This window comes from Cavia porcellus, unplaced genomic scaffold, assembly GCF_034190915.1.
Source record: "Cavia porcellus strain 051 isolate PalLab524CR breed Dunkin Hartley unplaced genomic scaffold, mCavPor4.1 scaffold_25, whole genome shotgun sequence".
NCBI lineage: Eukaryota > Metazoa > Chordata > Mammalia > Rodentia > Caviidae > Cavia > Cavia porcellus.
The window spans coordinates 6,051,738-6,077,661 of record NW_026947508.1 but is presented as its reverse complement, the minus strand read 5'-3'; the positions used below and the strand labels follow the sequence as shown (position 1 = coordinate 6,077,661).

Genomic DNA, 25,924 nt, shown 5'->3' with positions numbered 1-25,924 from the left:
TTTTTTCTGTTCCTATGCAAAAATGAAACACAGGAAAGGAATGAATCCTGGCCCCAAGTGTCATTCTGTCCCTGCCCTGGGGCCTTCCTTCCCCAGCACAGATGTGAGCACACTTCTCAAGAGCCGCAGCACGGGGGTCCTGTTGCGGACAGGCAGCGCCTGGGCCCACACTCAGCTCCCAGCGGCTCCTCTCCGCAGCCCTAAGGAGATGGTGACCCAGGTGCCTCCCGGGGAGGCAGAGGCCTCAGGAGCCCGAGTCCCGGCTCACAGGGGAAGCAGGATGGCCAGGCGCTTCATGAACCGGTCAACCCAGGGTAGAGAGGGAATTCTACGAAAAGCTGGTTTCGCCTGTCCACAACAGGGCCGACGTTAAACAGCTAACCACCTGTGGCTGGTGCTGGAACGTGTAAAGCTGAAAATAAGTCCGTTACTTAGAGCAGCCAGTCTTGGTTACTAGTGTGTGGACCGCTCTGGACGTGAAGCAGACGCAGAAATGAGCATCGAGTACTAGCTGAGCCTGTTCAGCAGCGGCAAAGGCCAGCACTGCCCCGGCAGGGCCCGTCTCCACACCACTTGGCGGTGAGAAGACATCCCCGGCAACAGCCGTCACCAGAGGCCACTTAGCCCCAGCACAGTGCTCCCTCCAGCCTGGCAGCGCCTGGATTTCCTGCCTGGCCTTTCTTCTCACTGCATCACCGCCTCGGACCCCACACAGACGCGGCGTTCCCATGTGCTCGGGTGACAGCAGAGGAGCATCTCTGTCCCCGCTGCTTTCTTTCCCGAGAGCAGGCAGGTGTGGAGGAAGCAGGTTTCCCAAGTGAGAAGGGCAACAGCTGTGCACGCGCATGGAAGCCGTGAACACACACGGGGCCTGGTGGTCCCCACGTCTCGGGTGCCCTACCTGCTGGAGCTGTGCGAGGCCTTCAGGTACTTGGCAGAGATGATGTTCAGGGAGAGGATGGCATCCACAGCAGCTTCATCCACCTCAGGCTTATTCCTGATCCGGCCTACGGGAGAAGGAGGAGATACCACACAGCGGGCACATTAAAGAGGCAGGATCCTTGGGGCTGGAGATTTAGCTCAGTGGCATAAACGCCTGCATTGCAAGCAGGCGGTTATGAGTTCGATCCCTGGTACCAATAAAAAAAAAAGAGGCAGGATCCTGCCAGCTGACAAAGCTTCAGCCTCTCACGCCCACTCCAGCTTCTACTCCCAGGGTGGTCTCCTTGGTGTCATGCTGACTCTACTCCCACCCCACTTTCCCTCAGCCTTTAGAACCTCCTCAGCCACTGATGAGATGACACCACCTTGCTCAGATTGCCACGACCCTGCCTCGCAGTGACACAGAGGAACTCAAGGACCTCTGGAGAGCTGAGGTGTGCACGGGTGTAGGCAAGGCTGGCTCCCTGCTGCTGCCAGCACAGAGGTCTTCTCCCCTTCTCGAGCCTCGCTTCTAATAATACCAAGCCTTCTTTACATGACTGTCACGGGGACACAGTAACGTTTAGAGCTTTCAGAAAAGATGCCTGGAACGCGGGGAGCAGGGCATGAGAGCTGCTAATCAAATAAACCTGGGGCTTTTCGGAGAAGCCAGAACCCCTGCCTCTGCATCCTCCCTTCCCTTTTCTGATGAAAAGCATCTCTTCTGTCTTGTGTGTCAGTGCTCCACATAAAAATTAATTTTGAAAAAACCCGGAAACCACAGCTCCACCAGAGGACAGTAAAATCTCCCTTCTGGTTCCTTCATCTGGCTAGGGAGATTCAGCAATTCTGTGGCCAGAACTGAAGCTGTCCATGGGCTTGGATGGGGAAAAGATGACGACTATTTTTTTTTCTGAGATGATTTCACTATGCAGTTCAGACTGACCATGAACTCACTATGTAGTCCAGGCTGGTCTTGAACTTGCAGGCTATTCCTGCTTCAGCCTCCCAGGAAAAAGATTACATCTTTAACTGAAATCTGCTCTTTCCTTGAATTACAGAGGGCAGTGACCCACAGAGGATTTAGCAGCAGCAGTGACTGTGTCCCCTGTGGAGACCTTAGACGACTCCCTATCAAACTAACCTAAAGTGTCCTTTCCATTCATCACTACTGGAACTGGTACAAACTACATCTACAGCTAGACCCTGTTATTTAATGTAACAATGGAAAAGAGCTCATATTACAAATCTGATCCTTCTTAGCTTGTATTTCAGTTCATTAGTTTCCTTTCTAATCTGAAATACTTTATTGTCCTCAGTTAAAAACATAATTCTAAGCCAGGTGTGAGAACAGACACTTGTAATGCCAATACTCGGGAGGCTGAGGTGGGAGGACCATTGTGAGTTCAAGGCCAGCCGCAACTATACAGTGAGCCCCTTCAACACACAAAGCCTTAATTCTGAGGCTCTGCCACAGCCCTTGGTCATGACGACAAAAGGTTCCACTCTGCTGCCTCAGACTCGCAGTCTACAGCTCACATGGAGTCCAGGACCGCTGGGCCTGTGGCTGCGCAGGGCGGGTTGCCCTCATCTCCATCTGCTGCATGCATGTCAGGCACACACCTGCCTTTCTTACTCCAACTGTTTGTTCTGGAAAATCAACTAAGGAAACCCCTCAATTATCTTTTTTTGGGGGGTACTAGGCATGGAACTCAGGGCCTTGCACCTGCCAGGCCAGTGCTTGAGCCGCGAGGCGGTGTCCCTGGCCTCCCTCGAGTGAATACAGTCCTCTCAGAAGCTCTTGTGGTCATTCTCTGTGCACAGGTCTTCTTCCCGTGCTCATTCTGGTGCTCCTCGCTCAGCTGTTTGGTACACGTATTCATCTCTGCCCCAACTACGAGCTCATAGCCCAACCGCAAGCTCCTAAGAGACTTGTTTTACGCCCTCTCTTCTCCAGCAAAGAACAATGGGTTAGGAGGAGGAGAGCTGGGGAGTGCTTCACCATGAGTGAGACATGGAGAGAGAGAGGTGGGGGTTGAGGCCCAGCCTCGTGCACACCAGGCAAGTGCTCTGCTACTGAGCTTCAGGCTTAGCCCTTTGACAGTCCAGACTCAGGGCTGTCCCCTCTACCCGCCATGTTCTCCAGTGCAGTCACCACACAGTCCCTGGCTCCAAACAGAGTATGAGGGTTCCCCCTCTAAGCACCAGGCTCTGGAGGAGCATACTCACCTACCACCAGCTCCCGGACATCTTTCCAGTGCAGCTCGCTCCCCTTCTCGTGGATAATGGTCACCGTGATCCTTCGCTGGATGCCCTGGGTGAGGGAAGAGGGTTGTGGCTAAGCCAGGCTGACCCATCATGTCCCCATGCTCGCTGTTTTCTGGACTGTGTGGCCCGGGGAGGCGGGGGAGTGCGTGGGGGGGGGGAAGCTGTCTGCCCCCACGGGACTGGGTCAAGCGTGCGCAGCAGGGAGGTTCTGATCTGGCCTAGAGAGCAGCACCCTGCTCCCATGTGTGCATGGGACTTCCAGCTCCATCCTGCCCAGGTCAGAAGCAGCGCTGAACACCGAGTGCATTAGTGTGTGATTTACCAAAGAGGACGATATATTTAAAATCAGAATTTTGGTCGTCCTTGGAAACTTTTTTTTTCTGGTAACAGCAATTGAACTCATAGCCTCGCAACTTGCCAGGTAGGTGCTGTGCCACTGAGCTAAATCCCAGCCCTGTCCTTTCAAACTCTCATCTTCTACCTCTATTAAGAACTTCTGGCTGTGAAAGTTTAGAGCTTCCAAACATCATGAAGAACATAAAAACAGTGACAGAGGAGCTGCACAAATGACTGTAATTGAAGGAAATAAATTCTTTTGCAACACAACATCTTTAAAATATAAAGCAAGGGTATATATAACCAAAGGCTTGAAACATTAAAAACAAAATGGAGGATAAGCCCTGGGTTCCACCCCAGCACCTGTTTTTCACTCTAAACTCTTCCGGGTTGCCCCCAGGCACTATTTTGCTCCTGCCCAAGTACCTGGTGAAGCAAGAATGTTCCCTGGCAGGGTAGGCCGGCAGTATGGTCAACCACGGCTGGGATGTACCTGAAGCAGAAACACAAGGCACAAAAGTAAGTGTGGCTGCATTGTGAGGTCTTCCCTGGTCCTGCAGCCCCGTCCCTTCTGATCCCACCTCTCTCCCATCAGCACCAAATCAGGCGGCCACCTCATCGTAACTGGCTCCCCTCCTCTGTTTCTCCACCCTTACTAACACTCCAAGGACAGCAACGTCATTTGTTTCCACTGTCCCTTGGATAGAATTCAGTAAGTAATACAGCAGTGCAACAGCAGTTGACTAAGACCCTCAGAACCCAGGTCACAGTCACAGTACAGATCCGTCTACGGGAGCCAAATCCCTCAGTGATGCCACTGCAGGAGCCACTTGTGCAGGACTGATGTACCACCATCCTACCTCACACAGCTTCCTGGTGATGAGAACAATGGTGTTCTCAGAGCTCACGCACGAGGGACATCCAGGAACCTTTTTTGAGACAAGGGCTTGCTACTGTAGTTCAGGCTGGCCTTGAACTCACTATGCAGCCAGGCTGGCCTCGAGCTCCCAGTGAGCTCCCTGCTCTGCCCCACATCCAACACATCCAGGAACATCTATCCTGGCCCTTCGATGAACAGGTATCGTCCCTTGCCTATTTCAGAGGTAGGATCTCTTTTGTGTTTTTCCAAAAGTCTTTAGCAATAACTATAATTATATTCATTACTTTAGTCAGCTCAGAGAGACAAGTAAGTTGATGCTGACCACAGTGACCTAAAACAGGGGTTCCCAGTAGGAGCCAGGAGCAGAGGGGTGACTTTCACCCCAAGGGACATCTGGCAATGTCTAGAGACATTTTTGCTTGTCACACGTGCAGGGCAGAAGGTACTGGCCTTTTGTAAACACAGGCCAGAGATACTGCAAAATAACCCACAGTGTGGGCCGGGGATTTAGCACAGTGGCGTAAGCCTGGCAAGCATGAGGTTGTGAGTTTGATCCCTAGTGCCACCAAAAACAAAATCCCACACTCTGCCACAGATGCCCTCACTGGCCATATCTGGCACCGCCTGCTCCTGCTTCTTTGCTTGTGATAAAACTACAGTGTAAAGCTCTGTTGGCAGAATCAAGTGCAGTCTCCATCTCCTTGTTGTTGCTAATGAAAAGGCAAATTTTTAAAAAAAAGAGGCAAATTACTATGCTGCATACTCAGTTCTCTGACAGGAAATACATTAAGCCCATGAAAATGCAATTCAAAACAGAATGCTGACAATAATAACTCAGTGACCTACACACAAGAGACTCAAAACTGTGTTTCCTAATCTTGAAACACTTTATTTAAAAATTCAGAAAGTTGGACTTACTCTCCTGTTGGCTCCAGTTCGCTGATCTCAAACCAAACCAGGAGGTCATACTTGCTCATGCTCTGGCCGAGGCTGGTTTTGCTCATGGTGTTTAACTTGGTAGCTGGAACTTTCAAAATATTTTAGAAAATGTCAAAATGTGTCCATGCTTACTTAGCAAAACATATACTTCTTTAAGGTCAGCCCTCAAGGGCACACTCGGGAAAGGCAGCAGGAGCCCAGAGAAGTGTCCAGATCTATTACACTAATGCCTGTGATTCAGGGAGCAAGGTCTGGCAGTCACTATCCATCCTTCTCAAAAGACTGTCTCCGAAGGTGAGAAATGGGTTTTGTACAAAGTATCTGTCTATTCTTTTTTTTTTTTTTTTTTTTGGGGGGGGGGTCTTTTTGAGACAGGGTCTCACTATGTAGTTCAGGCTAGCTAGCATTGAGCTCACTTTGTAGCCCAGGCTGGTCTTGAACTTGCAACGACCCTCCTACTTCAACCTCCTGGGTATTGGGATTACAGGTGTGAACCATCATGACACCCAGCTTTTTTTTTTTTTTTTTGGTATCTGGGATCAAACTCACAACCTCAAGCTTAGTAGCCAGGCACTTACGCAGCTGAGCTAAATTCCAGGTCCTTGTGCAAAGTAAACATAAGACCATTCTCAAACCCTCCCACTATGGCAGTTTCCCACTTTGTGGCCTGTCATCAACTGGGAGGGATGTGAGAGATACAATGCCTGGAAATCACCTGGGGACAATCTTGAGAGTCCTGGGGTTCACAGGAACTTGTGAGGCAGAGCACAGAGCCAGCTCCTGTGGGACTTTTATTTTTGTAGTACTGGAGATTGAGCCCAGGAGCTCCCACATGCTTGGAGAGACTGAGCTACATGGTCACCTGGGGTCTTAACGACAGCAAGGCCCAGGTAATCAAATCACATTCCCTGGGGATGGGCCACAGTCAGGCACCCTAGGCTCACACTGCTCAGGTGACCCCAACATGTGGACAACTCTAGGGACCACTGGTTTGGTCTCTGAATGCAGGGATCTGTAAACAAGAGCTGCTTTTATTTTCCTCAGACTTACACTCCCTTTCTGACAGAACTGGGGCTCTGTGACTTCAGTTACAACGCCTGCTCACTGCTAGTCTGTCTCATAAAACACAGGTCATGACAGGCTGCTGACTTGGAGAGGAATCACGAAGGTCACTCCATAGTGCGTCTGGGGCTTTCTACACAACGCGGCATGGCTCAGGCTGGCTGCCTATGGGTAGGACTTGCCCCTGCGGGACTTCGCATCCCTGGCAAGGCTGATCAGGAAGCACATGGAGTCACTGTTGCTAGCAGCCAGCTAAGGGCAGTGGACAGAAGAACAGGTACTAGCAGAACCAGGGCTGGGGGTGTAACCCAGGGTGAGTGCCCTTGCCTAGAGTGCATGAGGCCTCGGACTGCATCCCCAGCACCAGAGAAAAAGCCAAAACCCAGGGGTTGGGGATTTAGCTCAGCGGCATAAGCCCCTGCCTTGCAAGCAGGCAGTCATGAGTTCGATCCGCGGTACCGATAAAAAGGAAAAAAGACAAAAAAAAAAAAAAAAGCCAAAACCCAAACCCAAACCTAACAAAAAAGACACTACTAGTAAAAATCTTCAAAATTAAGAATACTAGTGCAGAGAATCCAGACAAAGAGCCTGCCCCGCAGGGACAACAGGGAGGAAGGACAGGGCAGGGGCTGGTAAAGCCTCTCCGGAGGAAATGTGGCATGACCAGACAGCACAGAGCTCTACGTCTAGCTGCTAAGCAGACAGAAATGGCCGTGTTGGACTCTGGGTGAGTGGGCTTCAGGCCAGCCACAAAGGGTGGTTCTACATCTAGGGCAGAGCTAAGGCAGCTACTAACCATCTCGTTTGGGTGCCCTCTCGCTCTGGCAGATGGGCACTGGCAGAAAGAGAAAAGGCGGCACGGGGTCAGCCTCCTTCTGGAAGGTGCCAACAGCGGAGGAGGCAAGCACACTGGCGTGCTCAGAAAACACGTCCAGCACATGGGCATCCACACAGCCAGACACGAGAAACCGAATCAGCGCAATCTTTCGTTCATGGTCTGAAGGCCGGTGGCGATGGAGCCGAGAAGCCCAAGGGGTGCAGAATGAGCGCAGGTGAGGGAGAAGTGTGGCAAGGGGGCAGGAAGGAGAAAGGATGGAAATAAAGAAAAATCAAAACAAGATAAAGGAGGAGAAGCAAGTTCAGGTTATAGTACTCTAAAGGGTGATGAGAATTAACAACACTGGATATTTCAAAATAGCTAGAGAGAGGGCTTTGCTCTCACTACCAAGAAAAAGTAACTGCTGAAGGCGTGGGGTGTGCCAACTGCAATGACGTACACAGGGTTCACATGTCCCAAAATAAGAACAGTTATCCTATATCAGTTTGCTCTAAGGAAAACAAAACAACAAAACAACTTAACTGGACATGCAGAAAATATTTAACATGCAAAGAAATGCTGTCACTGACAGCACAAATTGCACATGAAGGAGAGATTGAGCAAAGGGAGATTATAAAAATTCACTGTAGAAAACCACCACAGATAGAGCCCTAACACTTCTTACCTCACATTAGTAACCAAGAACTCTAGTTCCTGTCAGATGCATTCAAGAGAAGCAGGGATACGTAAGGGTGCACAGAAAAGGAGGAAGAATTCCAGAGTAATTTTTATCACTCAGATCAAGGATGTGTGGAGAACAGACAGCAGAGAACATCAGGCAGAGAAGAGCTGGGGCTCACCTGGCTTGGAGAGTGGCATGGGTGGAGGGAAGAATCGTCGAGAAGGCTGAGGCGGACTGCAAAGAAAGCAAGAAAAACTTCTTCAGGACTCTAAGACTTCGATTCTGAAATTAATGCCATGTTTTAACTCATCCCAACTTATGCCAGCTCTCAAACACAATCCCACACAGTAATACAGGCTAATGCATCTTAATAAAAGTTCCCCTGTAAGTCGCAGCGAATAAAAGAAACAAGAAGAGGCTGGGGATTTAACTCAGCGGTGTAAATGCCTGCCTTGTAAGCATGCAGTCGTGAGTTCGATCCCCGGTACCGATAAAAAAAAAAAAAGAAAGAAACAAGAAAATCCATGTTGGGGCTGGCGGTTTAGCTCAGCGGCATAAGCACCTGCCTTGCAAGCAGGTGGTCGTGAGTTCGATCCCCGGTACCAATAAAAATGGAAAAAAAAAAAAAAAGAAAAAGAAAATCCATGTTAAGCTGACACCAGCACCACCCAGAAGCCCCTGGTTCGCTCTCCTCATCCATTCCGCTAACCCCACTTGCAGCTTCCACTTCCCGACACCGAGGTTTTTAGGGACAATTATCCACACTCACCATGTTATATTCCTATCACCCCAACTTCCCAGCCTGTTCAAACTCTGCCGAAACAAGTGGCACTTGAGCTCATGTGGACTAAATTAAATTTGCGCTGTCTAAAATAGTAATTAGGGAACTAGAAAAAGGTAGAAAGTGTTTCAAAAGGAAACACAGGGCAATCTATAAACTGCTGTTTAGTTATCTTAATCCCTCACAAGAGTTCTTCCTTTACTATACGTGTGACAAATGCGAAACTGAAAATCCGCACAGTCCCAAGTCTTTGCTTATGGACTCGAACCTGCTGAGCTCCTGCCCTTGCAGGTGGAGCGGGTGTTGCTGATAATGCCCGAAGACTTCGAACACAATAGGCTTGGTTTTGATGTAGTCCACAAATGACTCAGTGACCTCCACTGCAATCTAAAGAGGAATAAAGCCAGATAAGCTTAGGCAAACATTTGTTATTACAAAGCACACAGCTTTGCTTTAAGTGGGAGGTTAGCACTATGAGGTGTTCAGGATGTCCTGGGAGTTCACCGTGCAGGCCTCTGGCACAGAAAGCCAGGACCCCTATGCTGTTCATCCTAAGTAACCCCACCAGGCTCCAGGCATAAAGAGGCCTCGTCGGTGCCCCAGATGAGCTCGCCCGTTGCCCTTCACCCACTCACACTCGCCTGCCGCTGTTCCTTCCTCTGCCCTCTCCTCCGCTGCATCCTGCCAGCAAGGCCGTCCCTGTACCACACATCTAAGTCACTCCTCGCTTTGCAGGACAGCACACGCAGCAATGGCAGGAAAGGCGCGTGCTGACTGCACTCCCAGCCATGCGCAGGGCTGCCTGACACTGCTGCCTGCCCAGAGGGCTCCGTCTGCCTCTTCTGTCTGTCTGCCTGACTGCCCCATCCCACAAAAGGTAACTTAATACCCTTCCCCTCCACTCCCACCGCATTCAGGGGATGCCTATCCAGGCCCTCCATGGGAACAGCTGCACTTCCCTCCCCAGTACGATTGTAAGCTCACAGCTCTGATGGGTCAGGCACAGCCCACATTTACCTGACACAAACGGACTCACGGTACCCAACCACAACAAAGGTGACAGGGCGTTTTGGGCTTGCTGCTCTATCTCTGGAGCCGTCCTTTCTCTGTCACCTTACAGAGCGGACATGACTTACCAAGGAGAGGTTCCCACTGGAGTGAGAGTCTGACACTACACTCCTCTCTTTCTGTGACCTGTCTCTGCCCCTTCCCACCAGCTTTTAACCTTAACTGTTTGGTGCCCCAGTTACCTCGGCTGTAACACATGGACTGGGAAGACTGAACGGCACAGAAATACTCGGTGCCACAAAATTAGGCTCTGTGAAAGCAGGCCGCTGTGGCGCAGCTGGCCTGTGAACAGAGCTGGCATGTAACTCTACGTAAGAGATGGGAAGACCGCTCCCCATTGCTCGGGCAAAGAAGGGTGGAAGGGGTGTCGGTGGGTTAATCACAGCATCAGCTACAGGGGAAACACACAGGACTTCATCCCCGTGTAGTTACTTGCAACTAAACAAGGAAGTACCCTAGGTTTTAAAGGGCAATGTGCCCGCTTTAACATAGCTGGCATTAAAGGCGCTTGTTTTTCTAGGCTGGGCGCATGGAAACAACTCACTACCTCTGGACGGGTGCAATGAATGTTGTATTGCTGGACTAGCTCGCCGGCTCTCTTGGAGCCCACTCCGAGGCTGGCGGCTCTGTCCCGGAGGGTGACCTCACCACTCTGGCCACTCCCTGCATTGTCCATTCTCTCCATGCCCTCCCCACCCCCAGTGTTACCCGATCAGCTTTCCATAGTAGAGGAAGCCAAGGCACCACTAACCCGAGGTGTCTGGCGAAGAGGCCCAGGTCACTTACATTCTGCACGTGATAGAAGCCCAGGGGACTTCCTCTGCCGTTGTTTTTGAGGGGTTCGGTGGAGAATGCCTCATCGTGGCGATGTAAGAAGCTTGGCAAAGAGAAGAGAGAGGCAAATGCTGCATCAAACAGTTTCCTCAGGAGCCCGGTCTTAGGATCCAGCTCGGACCAACAGTAAACAGCCTCCTTCTCAGGCACATTCTTGACTGACCAGCTGTTGGCATTTCCTTCTCAAAACTCTTTGCCCTGTCCTATAGACAGCATTTTGAATTTCACTTCAAAATCACAAAACTAACTGACCGTGATCATTCAGCTATGTGCATGCATATGCACGAACGCTTCAAGTGAAGAAGTGACCCTGGCAAACTCCCTGTTTTCGGTGTAAGTCTTCTGAGTAAAAATAAATCATCTACAAATCTTTTTTTTTTTTTGGTCTTTTTGAGACTGGGTTTCACTATACAGTCCAGGCTGGCCTTAACCTCACTTTGTATCCTAGGTGGACCTCAAATTCACAGTGAAACTCCTGCCTCAGCTTCCCCAGGGCTGGGATTACAGGTGCGTGCCATCATGCCCAGCTTAATGAAATCATTTTGTGCAGGAGAAATCTGTTAGATTCCTCTTCTGCAGGGTAAGTCTAAAAGCCTACAGGTGGTGCATGTGCCTAGCTTGGTACTGACTGATAGCAGCCTTTCTTACACCAGCCAGGAATGGACTGCCACGGCTCCTCCGGCAGGACCCCTTACCGGGACAGTACACTTATGTGCCTGTCTCTCTCCCTGACAGGGAGTGTTTCCCACATGGTGTGATGCAAGGAAGACACTCCAGGAACACTTGTGGAGCCAATGGACTGTTTACTTATTTTCACAAATAATGAGACATTATGGTTCTCCCTCCCTATTATTAGTCTGAAGAAAAAAGAGGAGAATTAAAGAATAATCAACATGCAGATTTACTGTTGGATAGAAAAACCCATCAGAAGGGTCCCTAGAGCTGCAGCAGAGGGATGCTTAGCGTGCATGAGGGCCTGGGTTCATCCTCAGCACCAAAAAATAAATGACGTACATAAAATACCATTGACACAGGACAGAAAGGAAACGGGGGGGGGGGGGGGAGGGAAAACTCTGAATGTGAAAGCGGGGAGAACCAGCGGCATGGCCTCCTCAGCTCCAAGAGGAGCACCCAGGCCAAGAGCCCCTGCAGTGCAGCTCTCCAGCCACTGCTGCCAGGTATGGCTGGCACTGCCATGTGCTGTGCCCGGGAACCCTCATCTGCTCACTGCGGGCATCAGAGGGCCTGCTCCGCCACCCTCAGTGGTATGGAGCCTGTGGTCCTTGGCGAGTCAGGTCCTTTGGGGCGCAGCCACATGTGGCACAGGCCAGCTGGGAGCTGAGGAAAGCCCAGGAGCCTGAGTCCTCTTCCTCCAGGATCACAGGCTCTCACTTTTGGAGCTAATACTTTCTCAGGGTGACAGTGCTAATGTCATTTCAGACACCAGTGAACCACACAGGTGTCAGGGGTCTTCCCTAAAATGTATCACTTGCCCAGTTAGAATATCCAAAGCCCCTTCACTTAGCCATGTGTGTCCCACCTGAATGGAGGCCAATATTGCAATCAAGACTGGAAGGCTAATATGTAAATAAAAACCATGCATTACAGCAGACGATGTTGTGATCTCGCTCCACACGAGACCTGGTTAGGCCCTACACAAAAACAACGCTCCTTTCCAGGAACTGCATGAGACCCCCCAGGGAGGCAGTGCACACGTGGGGAAGGTGGGACAGCAACTTTGGTGGCACTATTGGCACAGGGTGGGCTTCGGGCACAGACTGGACTTCATCCTCTGGTACTGCAGCCCATACTGGAAGATATCTGATGTGTGGAAGTACAGAAACTGAAGAGTCACAGAAGTGATTTTCTAGGGAATTCTTGGGAAACAGGCACACAGAGGACAGGGTATCAGGGTTCCTTGGGGCAGAAAAAGCTCCCACGTGGATGAGAAATGAGACTGCCACATACTAGCTTTTCTTCATACTAGCTTTCTTCATACTCTCTACATACTAGCTTTTCTTCACTGACACAGACATTTACTCTTCTTACCAGTCATTAAATTCTCCCAAATATCAAGTAAGCATAACTGGTAGCTGGAGAGCAACCACTTTTTTACCGAAGAGCTGTTCCAGCATGAAGAACGCTGACCACTGAGCAGGCCTCTCTGATGACACTGCGCTCCCAGCCAGCCTCCCACAAGGAACCCCGAGCCATCCAGAGCAACCTGCGGCTCCCTCTACCACCCCGAGTGAGGACAGCACCTTCCTCAGAGGTTGGGAGTCCCTCAGGGGTGGCACCCTGTGCGTATCGAAAGCTCTCAGCCAAACAAGGGACTGCTTACTTGAACTGACAGAAGATATCCGCATACTCTGGGAGGATTCCCCCGGCCTGCAACACCGTTACCCGGAAGGTGAAGGCATTGCCCAGTTTCAGGTGGTTGCCAATCTCTTCGGAAAACCCTTCCATCACCATCTTGCCATCCAGCAAAGTGCCTGACTTCAGATCTAATGAGGGGCAAGTGAGCACATCAGGGTTCAAGCAACTCGGAAAGGAGGGAGCTGGTGCTCCTCCCGCCCCAGTCAGGTAGAGCGCCTGTGTCCCTTGACAGTGGTCAGGACATCTCCTCTCAAGGGGCCCTGGGCACAAGGAGCTCTGTGCACGAACCTCGGTCATTCATTCGATGGACTTCCTCTGGAGGAGTGATGACCTCAGAACTCTGACCCTGCCCTTCCACAATCCTTAGCTCTTCCAAGGAGAAGCCGGAACGGGTCATTGCAACCGAAGAAAAGTCACTCTGAAAGCAAGGCAAGAAGACGCACAATCAAGTAATATAAAAACACAGCCATTTGGCACAGCCCACGCGCTACCCAACAGTTCTGAGGCTACCAGCTGGCCCCAAGTACTTTTCAGGTGTGAGCATGGGACAAGATTCAGTGCCGTCTCATTTCCTCCCAGATCATTCACCTCCCCAGCTTGTTCTCAAGGTGCTCTTTCATCCCAAAGGCTGTTCACCTGGTTAAAGTACTCATCATCAAAAGATATCTTAGCCGTTCCTGACTGTCGAATTCCAGAGCCATAATCCGGTGCTTCTTCATCCGCTAAAAAGAGAAACATCAACAAAGCCAGAATGAGACCCGGCATGGAGATTTGCTGGATTATAAAATGCACAATGCAGTCCTTAGCGTAAGCATACTAATACCGAAGTAGTGGAAACTCCAACTGCTTCCAGCCCTGTGCCTGTCAACTGCCCTGTTCCTTAGTGCACATGAGACTGGCTAGTAAAGAACCGATTTTATTCTGGAGATTATTCAAATGCCACACCTAGAAAAACCCCTTCCATCTTGGCAAGGCAGTGTTCAATAACATGCAACAAGCATCTGGAGCTACGCTGCACCTGTAGAGGATGCCTGTGAATTCCACGCTGGTGGCTACGTGACGGGCTTCCAGGCAGAGGCTGAAAGGTCACTGAACAGCATAGCGCTGGACATTAAGACAGGAAAACTCAGGAAACGCCACATTTTTCCTCAGAATGTCAGTTGGATCACAGAAAAGTGGTGAAAAATATTACAATTTTGATTCATGCATTACAAAGAAATTTCTATCAGGAAAAAATTAGGCAAGAAAATCCTTCATCGCTTCTAAAGCAGTTAAAACATGTTATTTAAAATGCCAATGACTACGACGTCAATCCAAGAGCTGTCCTTCAGGTCAGAGGAAATCTCTTACTTCTGTCCCAGAATAGCGTAGCCTGGATTAATCAGAATGTTTATGTTACTAGGGGACAATGGCAAGAGAGGAAGCGATAAAGGCCTCTTTCCAAGCTGCACAAACCCCACAGAGCAGGCTTGCTCTCTCTCTCTTGGTGAGAGACCACTGCTCACACTGGTTTTGAAAGCGGGTCACCTACCTGCAATGGCCTGGACGGCCACGCGCAGAAATCCCCGCACTTCACCCTTCTCACTGACGATGGCCACCTTGTGGATCAGGGGCACGGGGTACAGCAGGTTGCTCAGGTACACAAATGCCCTGGAGACAGAGAGCGGGAGAGAGAGCCATCAGGGCACCCTATGGAGAGGGCTGTCTTCAGCCTTGCCAAGGCTCATCGCAAACTCAACTGGTTCTGAGCCTGCTCTTCAGGTCAGCTCTTAGCCTGTCCTGGCAAACTGCCTGAGCTGCGGGATCCATGCAGGACGTGAATGTGTGCAAATGCTGACCACAGCTACGACAGAGACCAACTCACACCCTTCTTCTCTGTCAAAGCATAATGCAGGTTTAAGAGTAACAATTGGAAGTGACTTCCAAGACACCACTCAATGACTACCGCTGGTGAAGACAGGAACCCATTAAAGCGTTTAACCTTGAAACATGAGAAATCACCAAGATTTTCATTTTTCCAAAGAGACAAATCAGATTGGGGGGAAAAAAAGCCAGGAAGGGCTGGAATGATGGTGCACACCTGTAAGCCCAGCACTTGGAAGGCTGTGGGTTCAAGGCCAGCCTGACACACAGTGAGATCTTGTCTTAAAAACACCACGGAGGGCTGGGTGTGGTGGCTCATGCCTGAATCCCAGCAGGAGGATCACCATGAGTTCCAGGCCAGACTGAACTACACAGCGAGACCCTGCCTCAAAACAAACACCCAAAACAAGGTGGCAGGGGAGGGAAATGCACTGAAATAGTTATGAACCCTAAAGTAACCTTTGCATCTTAACACGATGGGTGTGCATCTTCCCCAGGACTTTCACATCAGGCAGGTTAAGTGAAGGGCAGGAAAGCAGCTGCTGTGGGCAGAGCTGTGACTCGGGGGCAGACGAGACACTTAGGGAGGCTGTCCCACGAGGCTGGCTTTTCTCCTGGAGTTTAAAACCTAAGCCAGCAACACATACTAAAAAGGTAAACTACAGGTCTAACTTTTATATTTCAAACTAGCGAAGTCCAGTTGCATTTCCTCTCCAGCCCCAGGACTGGGGATCAAACCCAGGGCCTCTGCACTAGGCTACATCACCAGCCCTTTTAAAGTGTTTACATTTGAGACAGGAAGTCTCACTTAAGGTAGCCAGGCTGCATTCAAACTTGTGGCCCTCCTGCCTCAACCTCCCCTCCCAGAGTGCTGGGATTAAAGACTATGCCACCATGACTGCTCATATTTGTTTTTTTTTTTTTTTCTTTCACTATTTTTTTAGCCATTAATCTTTTAAAGCAATAAAAACTGGTGATCATCAAGTTTGAGAAGGTTCATTCTAATGAACAGAAGGGAAAGAGAATCCTGTCTTTTTACTCCGAATCCGCTGATCTTTGAACACACGGCAAAGATAAAGAGGAAACATCCGCATGAGGAAATCAAACACAAACGAACATGACACACAGCCTGCCGGCTGCTTCTCCTGCTCTGAGACTTACTTTTAAACAGAGAGAGAATAAAGGAGTGGACACCCGGGATTTCAACTCAAAATAATGAAAACAGTAGTGAAAATAGACAAAACACATCACAGAAAGACAAATGTTAATGTAAGTTTCAAAAACAAATGAATTATGAACAAAAAGTAAAACAAATATAAGTGAACACTGAATCAGATCATAACGTCTACTTCCCTTTCAGTCTGCTCCAAAGTGGGAGAAGGGGCGGTGCTAAAAGATGAGGCGTTAAAGCTGTGCTGTACAAAAATTTAGCAATAAAAGTGTGACCTAAAAGGGATTACAAATAAGACCACCACATGCCTACCACTATGACACAGCTGGAAGCCTAAGAACTTGGCCTACAGAACCAAACGGGCAATTTCATCCCTACAGTCAGCACACATACTTTGCTGATTGGAAAGTTTTTCATGTTTTTTGAGATGGTCTCACTAGCAGCCCAGGCTGGCTTTGCTCTCATGGCAATCCTCCTGCCTCGGCCTCCCGAGTGCTGGAATCACAGGCATGTGTGACCATTCCTGCAACGGCACTCCAGCCAGCCCTGCTGCTTTCCAGTGCCTGGGCTACTACGAGCCATCACACTCAAGTCCCCTGCCTGGAGTCCTCTGTACTCTGCCTGCCTTCGCTGTAGATCATGACTTCAGGCCTTGTTCTGAATACCGCTCCTTCCTGACAAGTCCCCCCACACTTACTTAACCTGAGCAGCACACAGAAATCTTTCACCATTGCTGTAATTTACCTTTGTGTGATTAATTACTTTGTGTGTGCAGTGTGTGCAGGACAAGGACCAGCTCCAGGTTTGCTCAGCACTGTCTGCAGGGGGTGCAGACCTTCGGTAAATATACTCAGGAAGCATCTGGCAAGCGAACATCTGTATGCACAGCAGAGCAGAGGAGAGTGCTCTGTCCTCTGTCTTCAAGTAGAAGTGGGAGACTTTCCAGAAGAATGGGTTATACCAGAAGCAGAGAGCAAAACCATCTAACTTTATACTAAGCTGATTTTCCAAAACCAAACTCAAGATGTGTGTTAACTATACAGACTGTTTAGATTCTATTTCATTTGTTACTTTAAACAGCACTTAAAAGCAGGAGCCACTGTTCCTTAGGAGAACGTCTCACAGTCACAGGCAGATAGTGGTGAAGTCACATTGGAGCACACGTTAAAAAGTTGAGACTGTCCCTTCTGCCTATGGGACGACTGTTCCCCACGGGAAGCAGGAAGGTGTCCTGTAGATCCCTTTACAGAACAGAGGGGTCACTCTACAGCAGGAGCATGGCACAGCTCCGTGATACACAGCCACACACTATCTGGGAAGCTCCTGGTCGTGGTATCAGAACCCAATCCTGAGCCCAAAAGTTCTCCTTTGCATTTTTAAATTGGAAATTTCATCATTATTTAACATTTTTGAAAGTCCTTGTACTTTGACTAGCAGACTGAAGGAGAACAGGGATAAAGAGGGGAGAAGGTATAGAGGATGTATTAGCAGACAGTTCTGTGAAGTTACATCAAAAGGAGAAACAAATTTGTTAACATAAATATAAGGAAAATGAGCATGATTATGGTGACACAGAAAGAATGTCAGTGGAGGTGTTTGCCAAGGGCCCAGAATAACCACTTCACCCCCAGAAGACTAGCAGACGTACTTTACACCCCACGTCCTGTTATGATGGATCATAACACCCCGGCATGCCAGGAAGAGAGCAGCTAAGGGACAAGCTCTTTTGACCTCAATACAAAGATTAGCCAGAGGCAGCCACAGCCAAGAAACAAACTTACGGCCCGAATTTCTTAAGAAACATGGGCATTCCCACAAGTAAGCTGCATTTGCAATTCTGCCCAATTTCTATTGGCAGAATAGAGCCTGAGCCCCTAAACCACGCTCAGGAAAGAAGACCCTCCCCTGCTGGGCTCCAGCACACACTGCACAAGGGGCCCTGGTGCTCTGCCACTCAGGAAGGCAGCTGGGGGCGGTGATGCCCTCATCGCTTATTGGCTGCCATGATTTCACCTCCCCAGGCTCCTCTTCTTTTGTTGGTGCTGAGGATTAAACCCCAAGTTACACACAGGAAGCACAGCTCCTTCACTGAGCTCCATTCCCAGGCCCCTGGTCCCCCAGTTTCTTGCAAGGTAAAGGAAGTTACAGAATCTGGGAACTCAAACAAATGGAAAGATCAATTTCTGAGCCATAGCTCTATAAATATTTTATGTAAAAGTCAAATTAGATGTGATCACTTTATACCTATGTATGTATCAGATATGACAAAAAAGGAATAAAGCTAGAGTGAAAAATAACACATGTATTTTAACCCAGTCCATTTCCACATTAAGATTCTGACTTCAGTTTTCCATATAATTTACTTAAGTAGAAGTCTTAAGTCAAGAAGCTCTTAAGTAGAAGCTTAAGTAGAAGCTCTTAAGTAGAAGTCTTAGTCAAGATATGCATTTTGCTAGTGTGCACAGCAGAATGTAAAAGGTGGAAAAGATACTTAAACCTCTTTTATTCTTCCCAACTCTGCTGTGCTTGAGAATCCAACAGGCCTCAATTTAAGTCGCTTGTCCTAAGTTAGCAACAGAGATTGCCCTGGACCCAAGGCTTCGCCTACGAGGTCAGAACTCTTCTCACTGTGCAATGTAGCTTTGGAAGCTGGGTGACTGGCCCCAGAACTGAGTTTGCCAGGTTTTAACTTCAGGCATCAGAGGGTGGAATGGAAAAGCACTGCAGGATGCAGACACCCGCGAGTCTGCAGACCTGCTGTCGCGTTATCTGTATACACTGCCTCCCTCCATGCTGACGTGTCAGATGCCCTGAAATTCTAAGCATGGAGTCCTGGTGATCTGCCAGTAGAAGACAATGTTCATAGCCGTCTGCTCTCCTAGCAGCTACTCATGCAGAAGCTGAATTCTAAAGTCCTTTCACTACTGTGAAACCCAGAAACTGTCTAATGCTATGACTCAAAGTTAAAACTGAGCTTGTTTTTTTTTTTGTCTTTTTCATTTTTTATCGGTACCGGGGATCGAACTCACGACCGCCTGCTTGCAAGGCAGGTGCTTATGCCACTGAGCTAAACCCCCAGCCCCTAAACTGAGCTTATTTGTATCAAACACTTTTCTTTCCTTTTTCCCTTCTCCACTATGAGTTATGGAGCTGCCATGACTGTCATGCTAAATTTTGGAACCCAAGACTCAACTGGATCAGGAGACTCACTGTACTTTAGTTTTTAGAGAACTGGTCTTAAACATTTAACAGTGGCATAATTTCCTTATTTCATGTATTTATTTAGGTTTCTGTGAGACGGTCTTGCTATGTAGTTTACGCTGGTCTTGAACTCTTGGCAATCCTCCTGCCTCAGCTTCGTAAGTGCAGGGATTACAAGGATGCACTATCAGGACTGGCTTTAATTTTCTTACTTTTAAAGGGTTTAACAATCTGTGAGTCTAGTCTACCATTTAAAATATATATATTTTTTATATATATAATTTTTATATATAAATATATAGATACATATTTGTGTGTGTGTGTGTGTGTGTGTGTGTGTGTGTGTTGGGGATGAAATCCAGGGCTTTCACACTGAGCCACATCCCCAGCCCTTTTTAAAATTTTGAGACACAGTCTCATTAAGTTATTTTCAATCCTCCTGCCTCAGCCTCCAAGAATGCTGACAGTACATGTGTGTGTTCTATGGTGCCTGGCTTGACTTTTACACTTGGAGACCTGGAGGTAACCTTGGTGAATTGGTGGGCGCTTTGCTTCCACTCTTGGAGTTGGGATTACTCCATGCAGAAGGCTGGGCGTGGCAGGGACACGGCCTGGAGAGCCCTGCGTTACCAACAGCGACAACGCACAAATGGGCTCTGAGACAATGTCTGCTTGGTGAGCTCAGCACGAAGCAGCTTCATGCAGTGCTGAACAAACCCGTTTTTGGTGTCAGTGAATGATTTTCAGAGAGTGATCATTATAAAGCCTTGAAGGAAAATCGTTGCCAAAGTGAAGGACTACAGATACCCTGGTGGCCGTGACATAGATAAAACAACCAGGGGAGAAGGGGAGTGTGTGTGTGTGTGTGGTGTGTCACGGGATGGGAAGGAGAAGGATGACAGAGACTCAGCTTTCTCATTCTTTCTGGAAATTAGTAGGCCAAATAGAAACTAACCCTACTGCTGGCCCTGGGTCCTCTGTAGACCTCAGGTTCCTGCAGCATCACAGACTTAGGGCCTCACGCTGGACTTGCCCTGCTCTTTCCTACTTCCTCCATCACATCCTATACAAAGGAAGTCTCAAGACCACAGTAACGCTGCTTGGACCCTTTTTTCTTTGGGCTCCCTGTTCCAAAAGACAACTATTGGGCGGTTTAGGACAAGGGGCCTCCCCAGAGTTCTCACACACCGAGCCTGCTGCACTCTGGCTAGGCCAGCACTCACAAACGCCTGGCACTGGAGAATGTCAGATAAGCAGTCACAGACTGAATTGGCTAAGGTGAGATTATCCACAATGGCACAAAGAGGCCTGTAGAGCAAGAGCTGGTCCCTTTTTGCCTTTCTCACAATATCCTCACCAACCTTCCCACTAAAATGAACCAAGGGGACCGGTCGTAAAACGGGTCATGCCCGTCACTGAAGAGATCTGATCCCTCCTCCGTCCCTGCGTCAGAGCCGGTGTCATCCACGAACGCCTCATCATCAAAATCCTCCATCTCATCTTGCTGCTCGTCAGCCAGCTCAGTGATGTCGGAGTCAGCCGTGGAAAAAGTGGGGGAGGGTGTGCGGTCGGCAAGGCGCTCATTCACACAGCCGTGGAAAATGGGGGAGCTAGACACCAGGGCAGACGCCGAGTAACACAGCCAGGGAGAGAGGAAGAGTTGGTTAAACAGGAAGCAAAGGTGCCAAGAGGACAGAATCCACTGGGGAATCAACACAGTAAAAGCAAATAGAAAAGCAAAAGGATAAAATAAGCATAAATCATCTGAATCAGGTGAGAGGACACAAGGGCAGATTTAAAAAGTTCTACCGGATGGATCCTTAGAACAAGAACAGCAAAGGAAATCCATCTGTGGACCATTCCAGGTAGACACTGTGCTATAAAACTTCTGTATTTTTTCAGTTCACACAAAAGCTCAGCCAGCATCCAGGCTTTAAAAGAGTCATTCAACATTTAGGTGAAATAACAAGCTTTTAAATGTTTGTTCAAATCCTTCATATCATTTTGGAACAGCAAATCTCACGGGAGAAGCGGCTTGTGCCAAAGCAGCACGTGCTCTGCTTGAGGAGGACGTATTTGGCCAATTCGTCTCCTTAAAAAACCACTCTCCTGTCAGAGTGGAGCAGGAAAGATTTCACTTCTACAAAAGGATATTACTTTAGCAACTCCTTTTTATCTACTTTCTTTAAAAACCATCAGAATACTTTTGCAATTGAAAAACAATTCAAATTCTGGAATCAGCAAGCTCAAAACTAAAATTTCCCTGGCTTTAAATTTCTAAACCTCTAAGTACTTAACTCGATATGGACTCACAGCCTTGGTGTGGTCTCATAAAATGTTGAAAATAACGTATGCACAGAAAAGGCCCAAGGGGCTGCCTAAAGTGTGTACTTTTAATTCACCCTTGACAATGACTTAAAAGTGGAATGAATTGCTTTTTAATTTTTATTTATCTATGTAGCAGTACCGGGGTGAATTGATTTTTTTAAAACAAGCGAGAACAAATCAAATTACTGAAAGATTGCAATCTGGTAAGACAGTATGATTTTAAACTTGAAGGATACAGACACAAGTCTTTTTCTTGTCAACCTACTTAATCAATTGCAAGACATCTCATGAATACACTGAGAGTCAAGAAAGACTGAAAAATAACTTTGGCTGAAAGTATGAGAATCAAAACAATACGCATACTGAAACGCTGAAGAGAAGCATCAGATGGCACAGAAGTCAGGAGTAGATGAGACTTCACACTCTTACCCTTTTAACATTCTACACTACCTGCTAAGTTTTACACAAAATAAAAGCATTCATTTCTCAAAGAAGGCAACAAATCATTACATACCTTCCCACAAGTTTGAACCAGTGGAACCGGTCGTAGAATGGGTCACTGCCAGTCATGGTGGCTTCACCTTCGTCTTGGGCACCGGAAGACATCTCACCTGCCCTGTCATACATCTCTCGCATCAGATCCAGCCTCTGTCTGTTTAGCAAACATCAAGCATACATGATTAATACTATGAAATGTCATTTAAGTCTCTCTTTGGAAGCATCTTCCATGCAAGACATTTAGGTTTTTTACCTCCGTTACTAATTGAGGTTTTTTGGAAACAGGGCCTTACTTCATAGTTCAGACTGACCTTGAACTCACTATGTAGCGCAAGGTGGCCTCAAACTCACAGTGACGCTTCTGCCTCAACCTCCCAAGTGTACCACCAGGCACAGAAAGACTTTATTTTTTAGAAGCTGCTATTCCCTCTATTAAAAACAAATGAAGGCCAAAACATTCAGTATCACAGGTATCTGAGTCTAGAAAGAAGCCACCAAAAGTTAAGAATGACCACCTAAGCTCTCCTGGGCAACCAACCTGGGAAAATGTACTTCAGTGGTCTGTGACATGTCAAATACACTCAGACAATGGGAATTACCTCAGCATCCTAAATGTAAAGGAAGCGTGGTTCTAACTTCCTGTTTATTACTGGGCATCATGAGATCCAAGACAGAAAAGACAATGAGATTAAGTATCATAGAAGTGGAACATTTAGCACTTAGGAAGAATCTATGGAGAGCAACCTTAAATAACTACAAACATCAGAGATGTTGGAAGGGTGGGGATCATTCATTTAGAAGAAGGAGGATGGACGGTGGCACCACCAGCTGGCAACAGCCTTTGGCACAGAACAGAAAGCACCCACATCCTCAGAGCACAGAGAGCATGAGGGGCCCAGGTGAGCAATCCGCCGTCACTTCCTCAGTGAGGCAGCCCCGAGGAAGTCTTCATACTTAAGTTTCTCCAAAGACCAGTAATGCGTGGCTCCATTCTTCAGATCCTGGACCTCTACTGCCACCACTGTGCGAGGGAAAGGCCTGCCCTCAGGGGTCTTCTCCACCTCAGGGGGCAGCAGTTCAGGCGGCAGCGGGGAGTACAGCGTGTCGGTCAGCAGAACAAACTGGAACTGTACCTGAAGGGCAGAGCGAGTCATCCACAGACGTGAGAACCACACCATCCCAACAGGTCAGCTCTGCAGCCCAGGCGGAGGCCTTGTCCCAAGAGGAAAGAGGTCAAACATGTTGCACATGCCCAAGGAAGCTTGTGACCAACTGGGAAAAAGGCCACCTCCACTTATTAAACACAGGAAATAACCTTAATTTCAAGTGATCCAAATTACAAATAATCCTAATTTCAGGACAAGCTATTAGCAGATTGTGTTTCTTAGCCTTGCCAGGCAATTCTGCACAAACAAAATCTCAGTAAGTAAATATATTTTGGCTGAATGAATGAGGATCATTTCCGGTCCTTCACTAATGAGAGAAGATGGAACACACAAGGTTCTCCATTATAAACTCAGAAGACAACTACTACTCTTGAAAATGTTTACTAAGAGCTAGGCTGTAGTAGGGCCCAGTAGCAGGGCTGAGCTCCCCAGGGAAAGAGGACTTAAGAATAAGCCATCCAGCCTCAGCACTGCCATCTTGCGTACCTTCTTCTTCAGCTCCACACTGATGGCATTGGCCTCCTTCAGGTACACGGCATTGCCCCAGAGTAAGTCCCGTAATGAAGTAAACTGGTGAGACTTCCACTTCCGGAAGGCCCACTGGGCCAAATCAAACTCATGCTGTGTCCAAGAAGCTGAAAGAACAAACCAAGCGTACTCAACAGTAATCCATAGTGTAAGAAAATAGCATCTCTCTCACCTTATCTCACTTATCATGTTATTTTCCAGTTTTCCCTACTACTTATTTAAAACAGCACATCAGAGAAATAGATCTGCTCCTCTTGTATGCGTGCATGCCTGCCTGGGTGTGTCACTGGGGGATAAACCCAGGGCTTCTGAACTGAGCTACATCCCTTGCCTTTATCTTTTTCATATTTTTTTCTTTCTAATATAGGAATTAAAGATCATATTTTACTTAGATACTTAAAATATACAATTTAATACATGAAGAGTTCCTCTAAAGTTAATTTGACATCTTGAGACTACTGAGAGGTGGGACAGTAAATAAGGCATGATGAACGCTCACACTGCAAGGTGGTCATAGCAGTGAAAGCCATCACTTGGCTAGAAATGGGGGAAACATAAAATGGGCCAGCAGGACAGGCAGTGGAATCAGAAGTTGCCAGGAGTGGCTCTAAACACTCTGGTGCATTCCAAGGTTCTCAATGGGGACTCTCTGGTATAAACTACAAATTGAACCGATTATCTTAACAATGATTACACTCCACGTTTATCTGAGATAAACACACACACATCATGTGTACAGTAATATGACACAGTAGACATAAGCTTCCTGAGACTTCTCTACAAAGACCAGGCAAAGAAACCTCGTGACGTAGATGAACACTATCAGCCCTGAGCTGAGGGTTCTCTGCCCTGAGCATCTTTTGCCTCATTTTTAAATGGGCTCCCTGCAAGGTCAACAGATGGCAGAAGAAATGGGAGGAACCCAGCTCTGACAAAGGCAAAGGATGAATCTGATGATACAGATGCAAATGGAATGAGGGCAAGTTTTGGTCCCTGGATTTCACCTTCTTCCTCCTCTTCCTCTTCTTCAGTTGTTTCTGCAGCCAGGGATCGGGTCTCAACCTGCTTCTGCAAGGCCTGCAACTTACTCTCATAGTCCTGAGTGGAAAAAAAGGAGATAACATGTAGGAGAGAGAGGGAGGGAGGACGGAAGCACAGGAGAAGCAGAAGGCATGGGAGGAGCAACCACAGGAAGAGAGGGGGAACAGTAGAAAGACAAACAGAAACGCCAGCGAGAATCAAAGCACTCAAGACAGTCTGTAAGGGAAAGAGCACAAACTTTTTACCCACAGTTTCTCTGTATCAACTCAAAGACCCAAGAGCTGCTTATCTGGAGTCACGGCAGGAAAAAGGAGTGACTGTGGGAGAACGCGCTCGCTGCCTTAATGCTTCACACACCGAAGCAGCTCAGACAAGACAACACTGGCCAGCTCTGCCCTACATCCCAAGGTCTGTTTGGAGGGGAAGGAGCTGGGACTGCAGACTTCGAAGCATCTGCCAGTGAAGTATTGTTATTTCTGAAGTGAACGGTGAATCTGGCTTCTGGGTAACCCAAACCTCCACAATACTACTAGATTGAAAGAATTTATATTATATTGTTTTCCCAGAAGATTTTAAAATACACCACCATATTATAAATGCATTGCTATAGTTCAAATCAGATCTACCCTTCATTTTTCTTTTTTTTCTTTTTCTTTTTTTTTTTTTTTACCCTTCATTTTGCTAACTACCTCATACAACCTCTCCCTCCCTTGTTCCCCACCACCACTGGGGACTGAACCCAGGGCTTCAGCACTGAGCTACATCCCCAGACTTTTTCATTTTTTTAATTTTGAGCACAGTCTTGCTAAGCTGTTAAGTTTTCCCAGCTGAGCCTGCACTTGTTTCAGCCTCCCAGATGGCTGGGATTATAGGTGTGCACCCTATACCCCGCTTCATGCACTTTCAGTAAGAGCAGTATTATCCCGAAGGGGTAAAAAATGGTTCTTGAGTGATGAAAAGCTTCTTGTTCTTTTATGTATAAAACCCCAAACAGACATGCAGCTGATAAACAGACATGTATCTGAGGTATTACTAATTTCATGAGAAATCAGGGAAAACTACCTGAAAAGGTTATTTGGGGTGTTAGTGAGAACAGAGCTAAGAAAGACGACCTCGGGATGCAACACTGACGCACAGCATCCAGGCAGCATCCTGAGCTCTGCT

General features: G+C 47.9%; 1 protein-coding gene across 22 annotated transcripts in view; it reads right to left on the bottom strand.

The window, feature by feature from the left end:
- The window catches only part of Kif1b (kinesin family member 1B), a 140,647-nt gene that overhangs the window by 19,722 nt on the left and 95,001 nt on the right, over window positions 1–25,924 (bottom strand). For 8 of the 22 annotated variants that reach the window (XM_063235480.1, XM_063235479.1, XM_063235486.1 and 5 more), the window contains 17 exons: window positions 24,724–24,817; window positions 23,678–23,826; window positions 22,980–23,158; window positions 22,042–22,179; window positions 20,561–20,809; window positions 14,496–14,614; window positions 13,601–13,686; window positions 13,253–13,382; window positions 12,930–13,092; window positions 10,541–10,631; window positions 8,955–9,073; window positions 8,084–8,139; window positions 7,203–7,241; window positions 5,324–5,432; window positions 3,952–4,018; window positions 3,151–3,235; window positions 902–1,007 (listed from right to left, as the gene is read on the bottom strand). In XM_063235480.1, coding sequence (XP_063091550.1) covers window positions 902–1,007; window positions 3,151–3,235; window positions 3,952–4,018; window positions 5,324–5,432; window positions 7,203–7,241; window positions 8,084–8,139; window positions 8,955–9,073; window positions 10,541–10,631; window positions 12,930–13,092; window positions 13,253–13,382; window positions 13,601–13,686; window positions 14,496–14,614; window positions 20,561–20,809; window positions 22,042–22,179; window positions 22,980–23,158; window positions 23,678–23,826; window positions 24,724–24,817 — 1,979 coding nt within the window. The remainder of the gene's footprint in view (window positions 1–901; window positions 1,008–3,150; window positions 3,236–3,951; window positions 4,019–5,323; window positions 5,433–7,202; window positions 7,242–8,083; window positions 8,140–8,954; window positions 9,074–10,540; window positions 10,632–12,929; window positions 13,093–13,252; window positions 13,383–13,600; window positions 13,687–14,495; window positions 14,615–20,560; window positions 20,810–22,041; window positions 22,180–22,979; window positions 23,159–23,677; window positions 23,827–24,723; window positions 24,818–25,924) is intronic. The other 14 variants (XM_063235483.1, XM_063235497.1, XM_063235485.1 and 11 more) reach the window with 3 other exon arrangements.